Consider the following 11,334-nt stretch of genomic DNA (forward strand, 5'->3'; position numbering starts at 1 on the left):
CCCCGACTTTGTATCCTCTCTGCATATATTTTCTGTGGCTCTTGGAGGCAAGGACTGTTTGCTACTCTAGTCTTATTCTCTCTGGGGCCTGACGCATGGGTGGTGTTTAATAATTGCTTCCCACCCAGCCACTTGGTGCATGATCAGAATGAATCCCTCAGTCTGGCGATCTTACCACTGTGCCACAGTTTATCTCATGATTATACTTTGTCCGAGAGGAGCAGAACAGGGAGGCCTCTCCTAAGATCATTTGGAGGATTTTTAAAAATAGGTTATCCAGGGGCAACTGGAGATGGGAGGTCCTGAGTTCAAATTTAGCCTCAGACACTTCCCAGCTGTGTGACCCTGGGCAAGTCACTTAACCCTCATTGCCCAGCCCTGACCGCTCTTCTGCCTTGGAGCCAATACACAGTATTGATCCTAAGACAGAAGGTAAAGGTTTAAAAAGAAAAAAAACAAACAGGTTACCAGGTAACTTTCTGAAGTAAGGAAGTCTCTATTCATACTCTCTTCCTATTCCCTGAATAAATAGTCACCCGTTAGTTCATTTCCTAGTTTCTCTGCATCCTCTTCTAATGGGCTTCCTCCTGCCCAGAACCTCTGTCATTCTCCTGTGAGTCACGTAAGTCACAGTGCCTGAGACAAGGTTGGTGATGATCAATGCTTGCCCATCAGTCATATTAGATGGATGGAAGCTGTTGCTTTCTAGATGTTGGCTCTACAACCAAGGCCATTACTTTAGTTGAAGATTATTTGGTTGGGAGGTTCTGGGTTCAAATCTGGCCTCGGTGACTTTCTAGCTGTGTGACCCTGGGCAAGTCACTTGCCCCCCCCATTGCCTAGCCCTTATAGTTCTTCTGCCTTGGAACCAATACACAGTATTGATTCTAAAATGGAAAGTAAGGGTTTAAAAAAATATTGTTTTGTTTTGTTTTGTTTTTTAAACATGGTAGCCCTATGTTGTAGCCTAGTCCTAGAGGGAGTTGATCCTCTTTACCCAGGACTCTTTGGTCTTCTGTGATTGACCTCAAAGCCAGGCCATGGGACAGAATTTCAAAGATGGATTCAACCTCAACCTCAGTCCCTGTTTTTTAAACTGTTTCTGTCATGGAACCCTTTGGCAAACTGGGAAAGCCTGTAGACCCGTTCTCATAGTTAACGTTTGTAGGAACTGAAGGAAACATTCCGTTTTTAGCTAGAGCTTAGAGACAATGAAGATGGATTTTTTTCCCCCATCCAGGTTCACAGACAACTCCCCCCGCCCCCAAGTTAAGAACCCCAATCAAATCCAACCCATTCCCCAAAGGAATTCTCCCCTCGAGGTCCCCCTGCTTGAGGACCTTTAATGAAGGGGAGTCTGCCACCCTCAGAAGAAATCCAAGTATTAGGAAGTTCTTTTTTTTTTTTTTTTTAAACCCTTAACTTCTGTGCTTTGGCTTACAGGTGGAAGAGTGGTAAGGGTGGGTAATGTGGGTCAAGTGACTTGCCCAGGGTCATATAGCTGGAAAGTGTCTGAGGCTGGATTTGAACCTAGGACCTCCTATCTCTAGGCCTGGCTCTCAATCCACTGAGTTACCCAGCTGCCCCCAGGAAGCTCTTCATAGCGGCAAGCCTCTACTTACCTCTTTGTGACTTCACTGTGCCTTGGGATGGAGAGAGGAGATAGACATTTATATGGCACCTACTGTGTGCCAGGCATGGCACTAAGCATTTCAGAAATAGGTCCTTATTTGAACAAATACAGCTTCTTCTGGCGTCTGGGGCCAAACAGAACAAATTTAATCATCCTTCTGCATGACAGCCTCTCAGATATCTGAACATAGCTGTCATGTGCCCTCTGAGCCCTCTTTTCTAGGCTAAGCATGCCCAGTTCCTTCATTTACCATGAACTCAATTCAGCTCATCCTTCTAGCCCTTGGAGAGCTTCCTGGATCCTGATTCTGCCATTCCTTTCCAGCTTTGTATCCTCTGGAATTTGCTAAACTTGCCATCTGTACCTTTAATAATTATTTTAAAAGAAGTAAGGCTGGGATAGCTAGATGGCTCAATGGATTGGCACTTCCTAGCTGTGTGACTGGGCAAATCACGTAACCCTCATTGCCTAGCTCTTACTGCTCTTCTGCCTTGGAACCAATTCGCAGTACTGATTATAAAGTAGAAAGTTAAGGTTTACAAAAAGGGAGAGGATGAAAATAATTATCTGGGGATTCAAACTTGGTACTGTAAATTTAGCTTTCCTGTATTGAACTGTGTACCTTCTCAGCATGTTCTGAATAGCCTCTCCTGAAAACGTGCAAGGAACCAAAGGTGACAGACCTTGATTTCACTCTTTATAAAGATTAGTTGAAGGAATTGCAGGTGTTTAGAGAAAATGAGGAAAGAGGGAGGAGGTGGGCAATGGCAACGGCTTTTAAGTACCTGAAGGTTATTCTGGAGAAGAGATACTCGTCTTGATCTCTTGGGCTCCTGCAAGTTATAAAAAGGAAGATTTAAGTTTGGCATCCCAAAAAATTTCTTCAAGATTCCAGAGGTCCACAAATGCAGCGGGTTATCGGAGGAGGTAATCCTTGGTTACAGTGACCTGGGGTTGACTTGCTCTGAGCATCTCCCATCAGTCCATGAGACAGGAAAATAAACAGAGGGGACCATATATTTTAGAGATTGGCATGTCAACCCAAAGTCACCATGTATTTATTAAGCATCTGCTGTGTGCCAGGCAGTGGGCTAAGCAATGGTGATACAGAAAAAGCCAGAAATAGTTCCTGCCCTCAAGGAGCTCCCAGACTAGGGGAGACAACATGCAAGCAAACCTATTGACAAGAAAGATGAAGGGACTCACTTCGTAGATGTCTAAGAAAAGGCTTGGGATATGGGACACACAGCCCTTAAACACTTGGAAGAGAATTGCTACCTTGTAGAAGAAGGATTGGACTTGTATTATTGTTACTTACGACTTGACTTATTATCAAGGGAGATAATATTTCTAAAGGACCTAGTAGAATGCCTGGCACAAAGTAGGCACTTATAAATGTTTCTTCTCTTCCTCTTGCCCTCCCCTGCCCCCGGAGATCAGACTTGGGAGCAGTGGGTAGAAGCTGCCAAAAGACAAATTAAAGTTGTATCTAAGAGAAAACTTCCTTTCCACGAGAGTTCCCCATCGAGAAAGGGCTCTAAGCTTAGATAATCACTTGTTGAGTATGTTACAGAGTGGATTCTTGTTCATGTAAGATTTTGGCCATTAGGTTACCCATGTCTCTTCTCACCCTTGAGAATTCAGCAAGATGGCCCTAGGGAAATACAGAGAGTATTTGATTGGCTACATCTCTTCCCCTCCTTGAGATCCAGCAAGATGGCCCTCAGGAAATACAGATAACCTCCAACCAGCTTGCACCTGGCTGGATAAGCTATATCCTATGGATGGTGAGGCCCAACCTTAGCTTTGTTAAGCCTGAGGGTGTTGGAAGTTGGCTTAGATACCTGGCCACCCTGTGACCCCAAGTTCCTAGGGACCACACGCAGTCATTCCTTGTCCTGGAATCCTGTTTTGATTTGATCCACCCTTGGACGAGGGCTTAAATTTCTGGAGAACCAAAAGGGTCCCAATCTGTGGTATTTGCCCCCATTGGATGGCCCCAAATGAACAGAATCCACCATTTATAGACCCCTGGAGAGTTTGAAAAAAGTACTTGCCATCCTTTCATCAGAGCTGGAGGGAACCTTGGAGGGCCTGTCCAACCCCTTGTCATACAGATGAGAAAGCTGGGACCCCAGCCAGACCAACAAGAATTCATTTTTATATTTATATTTTTGTATTTTATATTTATTTAAACTGCCATGTGATGGGCCCACATGGATCAATCGGTGCCTACCTGCCTTAGCTCTCTTCTCCCTGTATAACTTGGAGTGAAGAGCTGGATCCAGTTAAAAGTCTACTTCAGAGGACCCTTCCGCCAGGAACTTGGATACTCTGTGGCCAGGCCTTAGCTTTGACTGGACTTTTGTTTTGGTCTTAGAAGCTCTAGTAAGTTGGAGTGCTTGAAAACCACATAGGATCATAGCTTCAGAAAGCTGGATGGGAGTTTCAAAGGCCCCCAATCCAGCCCATCCACTCTGCACATGATAAAACTGAGGCTCTGGAAGCTTATGACTTGCCCAAAGTCAAAGATCTCAATAACCCCAAGAGCTGGAATTTGAACCCAAGTCTTCTCTCTGATCATTCTTCCTAGATCATAGAGTCTGGTGAGAATGATGGTACTTTCCCCACTGTTTGAGACTCCTCAGAAGACCCATTAAGCTTTGCTTTGAGCCCCGTGCCTCCCCCAAACCAAAGACTCTCAGATCTCTAAGATGAAAAGCCATTTCCTAATAGAGAAGTGATCAGTGGGTAAGGGGTCTGCTTTGTTTTTATTTTATTTATTTATTTAAAACCCTTACCTTCCAAGGCAGAAGAGTGGTAAGGGCTGGGCAATGAGGGTTAAGTGACTTGCCCAGGGTCACACAGCTGGGCAGTGTCTGAGGCCAGATTTGAACCTAGGACCTCTTGTCTCTAGGCCTGGCTACCCAGCTGCCCCCGGGATCTGTTTTTAAATGGAGAAATGCAGAAATAACCATCTAAAAATGGTGTACAAGATTGCTAATGAGAGAAAGACACGTTGAGGTGGCTTGGAGATAGTGTGTGCCCACCACACTGATCAGAATGATAAAAGAAAGGAAAAAATGGGTAAATCAGGACTGTCACTTAGTGTGACTCCTGCTTGGCTTTGGAGGGAAGATGGGTAGGAGTTGCAAAGAGGTCAGTTCAGACAGATACCCGTTCCTAACAATCAAGGCTCTTCCAAGGGGGAATGGATTGGGACAGCTAGGTAACTCAGTAGATAGAGTGCCAAACTGGAAGTCAGGAGGACCTGAGTTCAAATTTGGCCTCAGACACTGCCCAGCTGTGTGACCATGGACAAGTCACTTTTACTGTGTTTGCCTAACCCTTGCCCTTCTATCTTGGAGTTCTTTCTGAAACAGAAAGTTATGTTTTTTGTTGTTGTTTTAAAGAGAGAATGGGTCCTTCTCCTTGGCAGCCATACCATAATGTTTATTTACACAAAAGCTTGTTTGTCCATAATTTGTTTGTGCCCCACCCCCCACCCCCATTAGGAGCTTCTTGAGGGCAGCAACTGTCTCTGGCTTTCCCTGTACCCCCAGTGCTTTTGTCTTCTTTGGGTATCTGGTGCCTGGAAGGCAGTAGGAGATTGATTGATTATTTAATGCCCATGAACTAACCAACCCTTGTTCAGGTACAGGTTGGAGAGGGGCGCCTCCAAGGTGCCGGTGACTCATATTCTCGGAGAGCCAAATCTGGCTTAGGCCCCTTTGGGTCAAGTGAGGGCTTCTCGGGATGAAACACTTAGAGCTGGAAGGAACCTCAGAGCAACAGCAACTACTATTCATTGTTGTTGTTATTCAGTCATTTTGCAGCCATGTCTAAGTCTCGGTGATCCCATTTGGGGTTTTCTTGGCAAAGATACTGGACTGGCTTGCTATTTCCTTCTCCAGCTCATTTGACTGATGAGGAAACCTAAGTCTTCAGGGTGAAGTGGCTTGTACAGGGTCACTCAGCTAAGTGAGTGTCTGAGGCAGGACTTGAATTCAGATCTTCCTGACTCCAGGTTTGTTACTCTATCCACCACATCATCCCGCTGCCCATAGTAATGATAATAGCCAACATTTATATAGTGCCTGGCACTGTGCAAAGTTCTTTACAATGAATATTCATTTGATCTTCACAACAACCCTGGGAGGTAAATGATAGTATTGTCCCCCCCATTACAAATAAAGACACTCCCTCTCTCTCTCCCTCTCCCTCCCTCCCCTCTTCTCTCTGTCTCTTCTTTTCTCCCTCCCTCCCCTCTTCTCTTTGTCTCTTCTTCTCTCCTTCCTCTCTGTCTCCTTTCTTTCTCTCTCTCTCCTCTTCTCTCCTTCCTCTCTGTCTCTTCTCTCTGTCTGTCTCTCTGTCTGTCTCTCTCTCTGTGTCTCTCTGTCTCTCTCTCTGTCTCTCTCTCTCTCTCTCTCTCTCTGTCTCTCTCTCTCTCTCTCTAAAATCTAGTGTTATTTCCATGGAACCACATTTCCTTAGGGTTGTAGAGGTAGCATTCGAACCCATGTCCTCTGGCTCCAAATGCAGTCTGATTTCACTCAGGAGCTCCTTTCCATCCCCGAGGCAGACAGCTGCAGAGTCATTCAGGCAGCCTTCCTCTGTTCTTCCCCAAAATGTGTTCTGTTACGTAGGTCTGTTCCCTCCGGCCTCTGGCTACCTCACCGATTGGAAAGGAAACAGCTGTGGGATTCGGCTACTGGGAGGATTCAGGACAGGGTGTTCCTTGATGGGAGAGGCAGCCCACCCCATGTTAGTGAGAGCTAGCCTCAGGAACACCAGCTGGGCGTCCCCACCCCACTTCCCCCCTGCAAAAAACCCCTACACATGCACACACGCACACACGAGGACTGGCAGAAATCCTCTGGGGTGCCATTGTTCATGTGTGTCTGTGCTGAGATGGGAATCAAGGAATAGAGTCTCCACGTGAGTCACTCAGAACGGGCTGACCCCACGGGCCCTCGGACCTGAGCCAGGCCCTGCAGGGTGGGAAGGCTGCAGCTAGAACAGGTTGTCTGCAGTCCTGAGAGCTTCTGTGTTGGCCTCAGCCTCCTGCGCTGGACTCTTGGGGATCCTCGAAGTTCATGGGAAAAGAGGACGACAGACCGTAAGCTCTTGGAGGACAGGGAATGTGCCGTGTCTTTCCTTGGGTCCCCAGACCTGGTCTAATGGGTGCCTGGCACACAGTAGGGGTTTCATAAATGTCTGCTCATGGATTGAGATGTCCCGAAAGAGATGGTCAAATCCGGAGTGGAGATTTATCTAGTTTGGTCAGCCAGAAGTGGAATCTCATCCATGCCCACCCAGCCCCCCGCCAAAATCTCTTCTACGGTGTCCCTGCAAGGGGCTAGTGCTTAGCACGATGTCTGGCACAGAGTAGCTGTTAATAAGTGTGGATTGGTTGATGTTTGGTTGAAGGGAGCCTCTCCCCTTGGGGGACCCATTTCTTCCCAGTAGGGCCCCTCATAGTCTTAGGAGGCGTTTCTAAGTGTTAGGAAGCTTTCCCTAATGTCAAGCCTCAGTTGGTGTCTTTGTAGATCCCACCTTGTTCCTATTTTGGCATTGTGGCCAAGCAAACAAATGGAATCCTTCTTCCAAAATGGCGGCTCCATGGCCTCTCCAGTGTACCCTGTTGGTGTGTTGCAGTAGCCCTTGAAAAGAGCACTCACAGGTCATCAGGGGATGTGCCTAGAGGAAAAGTAGAGGTGACTAGTTGTCAGGTTACACTTGGGACCTGCCTTGAACCTTATCTGGAACCTGTGAAAAACCAGTAAGAAAGGGTGGGTTGGTGGATGGAGAGCCAGACCTAGACGGGAAGTCCTGGGTTCAAATTTGTCCTCAGACGCTTCCCAGCTGTGTGACCCTGGGCAAGTCACTGAACCCCCATTGCCCAGCCTTTATGGCTCTTCTGCCTTGGAACCAATACACAGTATTGATTCTAAGTAAGGGTTTGATAAGACTATAAGTGCCTTAAGGTTTGTAAAGTGCTTTATAGACTTCTGATGCTATTGTTGGCCTCTCTGATTTATAAATGAGGCATCTGAGGCAGACGTAGATGAAGTGACTTGCCCAGAGTCATAGAGCTTATTAAGTATGAGGGTGGATTTGAACTCAGGTCTTCCTGACTCCAAGTTCATGCTCTTTGGGCAGCTAGATAGTATGGGGGATAGAACAGATAGAGTCAGAAAAGCCCGAGTTTAAATCCACCCTTATACTTAATAGCTCTATGATCCTGGGCAAGTCATTTAACCTGTTTGCCTCAGTTTCCTCAGTTCTAAAATGAGGATGATAGTAGTAACTACCCTCACCAGGTTGTTGCGAGGACCCCATGAAATGATGACTGTACATTGCTTAGCACACAATGTTTGTCTAGACATATCCATACGTACCCTTGGAAAGTTAGGTTTCTAGATGGAATCTCTCACTGCGAAGGGAGCTCAGTTTGTACCTCCGGGTGTTCTGCGAGTAGATTTCAGGGGAGTCTCCAAATTTGAGTGGGGGAAAGTGACATCTGGATCTGAATATAGGTGGCTTCCTTTGCAAGGGTGTGTATTTTAATCTGTTCATTTAAAAACATGATTCTGAGAAAGGGGTCCATAGCCTTCACCAGACTGGCCCTAGCGCATCCACCAGAAAGGTTCAGAACGCCCCCATCTCGGCCAGGTCCAGCTCACAGCCTCCGTGCAGGGTTGCCCCCTCCCCTCCGGCGAGCTCCTCCCGCCCATCACAGAATCTCCAAGTCAGCAGCTACCAAAACTCCTTCTGGACAGCCCATTCCTCCACAGGGTTCTGGGGTTCTGCCTTTCTCAAGATGGCGACTCTGGCCATTGGAGAGCCCATGAGAAAGGTGAGACGGGCAGTAACCAGGTGTGTTCTCTTCTCTTCTCTCTCTCTCTCTCTCTCCAGCTGAACCACTGCCTCTGATGGATCTGTGCCGCCGGTCCGTCCGCCTCGCCCTGGGGAAGGAGCGCCTGAGTGAGATCCATGCCCTGCCCTTGCCAGCATCCCTTAAGGGCTACCTTCTCTACCAGTGATGTACCAGCTCAAGGCCCGCCATCTGGGAATCAGGAAATCCAACTGTGCGAACCCACTGAGCCGACACTGGGGTCCACAGCACCCCCTCCACCTGCCCCTGCCCCGTCCGACTCCTCTCTTCCTCTTCCCGGCTATTCCAACCTCACGAGCCAAGATCTCCTTCCTCTTCCTTTCTCGCACCCCAGCCTTCTGCCAGATCCAGACAGACCCTCGGGGCAGGTTCGTCCTGCCTTCATCCCTTGGAAATGGCTTCTCTGAGTGTGGGCAGATGAGTGTCTGTTGTATGTTTGGACTTGATTTTCCCTTCTTTAAAGAAAGAGACGTTGTTTCTACAGAAGTACTGAGTGGTGTCCTGGTCCACTCTCGGGGAGGTGGTACGGAGCCCGCAGCTTCTGCCCAAACAGGACAAGACGTCACCTCCGGGGATCCCCAGGCTCGATGATGGCTGGTTGGGGCAGGCCGGGAAGCATCGAGGGTGCTTGGGATATGGACCGTTGACTTCCTTTGGGTGGCAAGTGTGGAACCTCATGGGTTATTGCTGCACAGGAAGTGCCGCCATTGATAAAGCTGAGAATGCCAAAAACTCATTTTGGACACTTTAAAAAAAAGAAAGAAAAGAAAATGGGACCCTGGAAAAAGGCCGGAAAACAACTAGTGTCATTCCCTAAGATGTTGCCTCACCCTGTACTCTGTATTTATTCTTTCACCAACAAAAACCAATTTATTTATTCCACATAGAAAGAAAACATCCCTTCCTCTCCAACGTGTGTCTTGTTGCCCTCCCACCTCCCCCCATGCTGTATCCCCTGCCCTTGGCCGAATGTCACAGGTAGAGGTCTGGGGGGCTTCTTTGGTGGGTGGTGGTTGTTATCTTGGCCCGTGGCTCCAAGGGACATTAGGGCTGGGCCAGCTCCTTCCTCAGGCTACAGGATTCACGTGCAATAGTAATGCCTTCAGTGGTCCTCTGAAGCAGCTATAAGAGCCTACCACCCTCTTTTCCTCACCGCCACTTACCTCTTGGCCGGACATCCTTGCCCAGGAGAGCCAGACGTACTGTCAAGAGTTAGCTAGATTTTTTTTCATCCTTTTGAGTTGTTCAAGTGTCTCAGTCAAGCAGCCATCCTCCTCCTCCCCAGCTTTCCATAAGATGTTAAAATAATTACTTTGTCCATTGGGGAAATCAGGCCTTAAGGAGCCTTTCCAGGGGAAGAGAGGAAGAGAGAGTGACAGAGAGAAAGAGAGTGTGAGAGAGTGACAGAGAGAGAAAGAGAGAGAGGGAGAGAGGGACACCATCATCCATCCTCCCCAAAGCCAGAATTGGGTATCTGGAAAATTCATTCTGCCTCAGAGAGCAGACCAGCCAGGCAGGAAGGCCCCCCAGTTCAAATGGGGCTCCCTTGGTCGCTTCTTCTTGAGCTGAGGGAAAATGGGTCGAGAGCCGCCCCTTCCTGGCAGTTCCTCCAAGATGCGGCCCCCCCTCCCCACCCCATTATTTTGCACATTTTATTAACTTTGAGGTCGGTTTTGGAATCCAGCTTTTGGTTCAGTTATGTACAGGTACAATAGATGACTTTATTTGTTTAAAATGTTTAATATATATATTTGTCTATGTAAGAGATGTTTTGAACAGCTGCTGTTGGATACCTTTTTTTAAAAAAACCTACTTGGAGAGTATATTTTTAAAAGCCTAGAATTGGTGCCAAGCCCGTGTGGGGAGCTGAAGTCGCCTCCCCCCAAACTGTTACTGTTCATTGTTGTTGTTTTTTTTAAGGAAGAGAAAAAAAAAAATCTCACCACACCTTGTCGGACCTCTGGGTCCTCTCCTCATTTCTCTCACAGGGTGGGACACGTGCTATTATTATTGGTGCACAAAAGAGAATTTGACCTGTACATCCAGCATTAGATTGCCTTGGCCCCCGCCTTCGTCTTCCACCGATGCTGGCAAAGTCGCAATGTCACCGTCCCCCTAGCAGCCCCCCACCTCTCCTCTCCTCTTGTGTCAGGTTCAGCCCACCCCCCCGTATCGCCATCCCAGTACATAATGGCTTGTTCGGTTTTAAAAGTCCTTTCTACTTTATGGCTGTAGAGAATACTCAGTAACCTAATAAAAAAAAAGTTTATTAAATTTGAATTCGCTCAGCTCATTTCTCTTTGGGTCTGGGGGACTGGGAGAAGGGGCTTCCTGTGATTTCTCCCCGGAACCTGCTGAAGACATTGACTTTGGGGAGAATGGAGGGAGGAGCCCCTCAGGGAAGGAGCCAGTGAAGGGACAAAGCTTTTTAAAAAATTCTTACCTCCTGTTTTCCAATCAGAATAAAGTATCGGCTCCAAGGGCTAAAGGATTCGGGTTAAACGCGTCTGAGGCCACATTTGAACCCAGGACCTCCCATCTCTGGGTCCAGCTCTCTATCCACTGAGCCACCCAGCTCCCCCCATTTTCTGTATTGTCCCCAGGTCTCAGTTCTGGGAAGTCTTCCCCACTGCGGCTCCCTTTGAGCCCTTCTGAATCCACGTAAAGTTCTAGGCCAACTATGGCCCACCCCACTAAGAAGCTGTGCTGCTCCTTCCTCGATCTCGTCTGATCTTCCCCTTTGTGCACTCTGTGATGAGCCATGCAGACAGTCTCAGGCCAGCTGGCCTGCTTCTTCTTGTTG

At 47.7% G+C, this 11,334-nt stretch overlaps 1 protein-coding gene across 1 annotated transcript in view; it reads left to right on the forward strand.

The window, feature by feature from the left end:
• The window catches only part of SPSB1 (splA/ryanodine receptor domain and SOCS box containing 1), an 18,315-nt gene extending 7,540 nt beyond the window's left edge, over positions 1–10,775 (forward strand). Inside the window, exon 2 of the mRNA XM_044671261.1 lies at positions 8,552–10,775. Within this exon, the coding sequence (XP_044527196.1) occupies positions 8,552–8,679 (128 nt within the window). The 3' untranslated portion in view covers positions 8,680–10,775. The remainder of the gene's footprint in view (positions 1–8,551) is intronic.
• The last annotated feature ends 559 nt before the right edge of the window (positions 10,776–11,334 follow it).

Source organism: Gracilinanus agilis, chromosome 3 (assembly GCF_016433145.1).
Source record: "Gracilinanus agilis isolate LMUSP501 chromosome 3, AgileGrace, whole genome shotgun sequence".
NCBI classification, from domain to species: Eukaryota; Metazoa; Chordata; class Mammalia; order Didelphimorphia; family Didelphidae; genus Gracilinanus; species Gracilinanus agilis.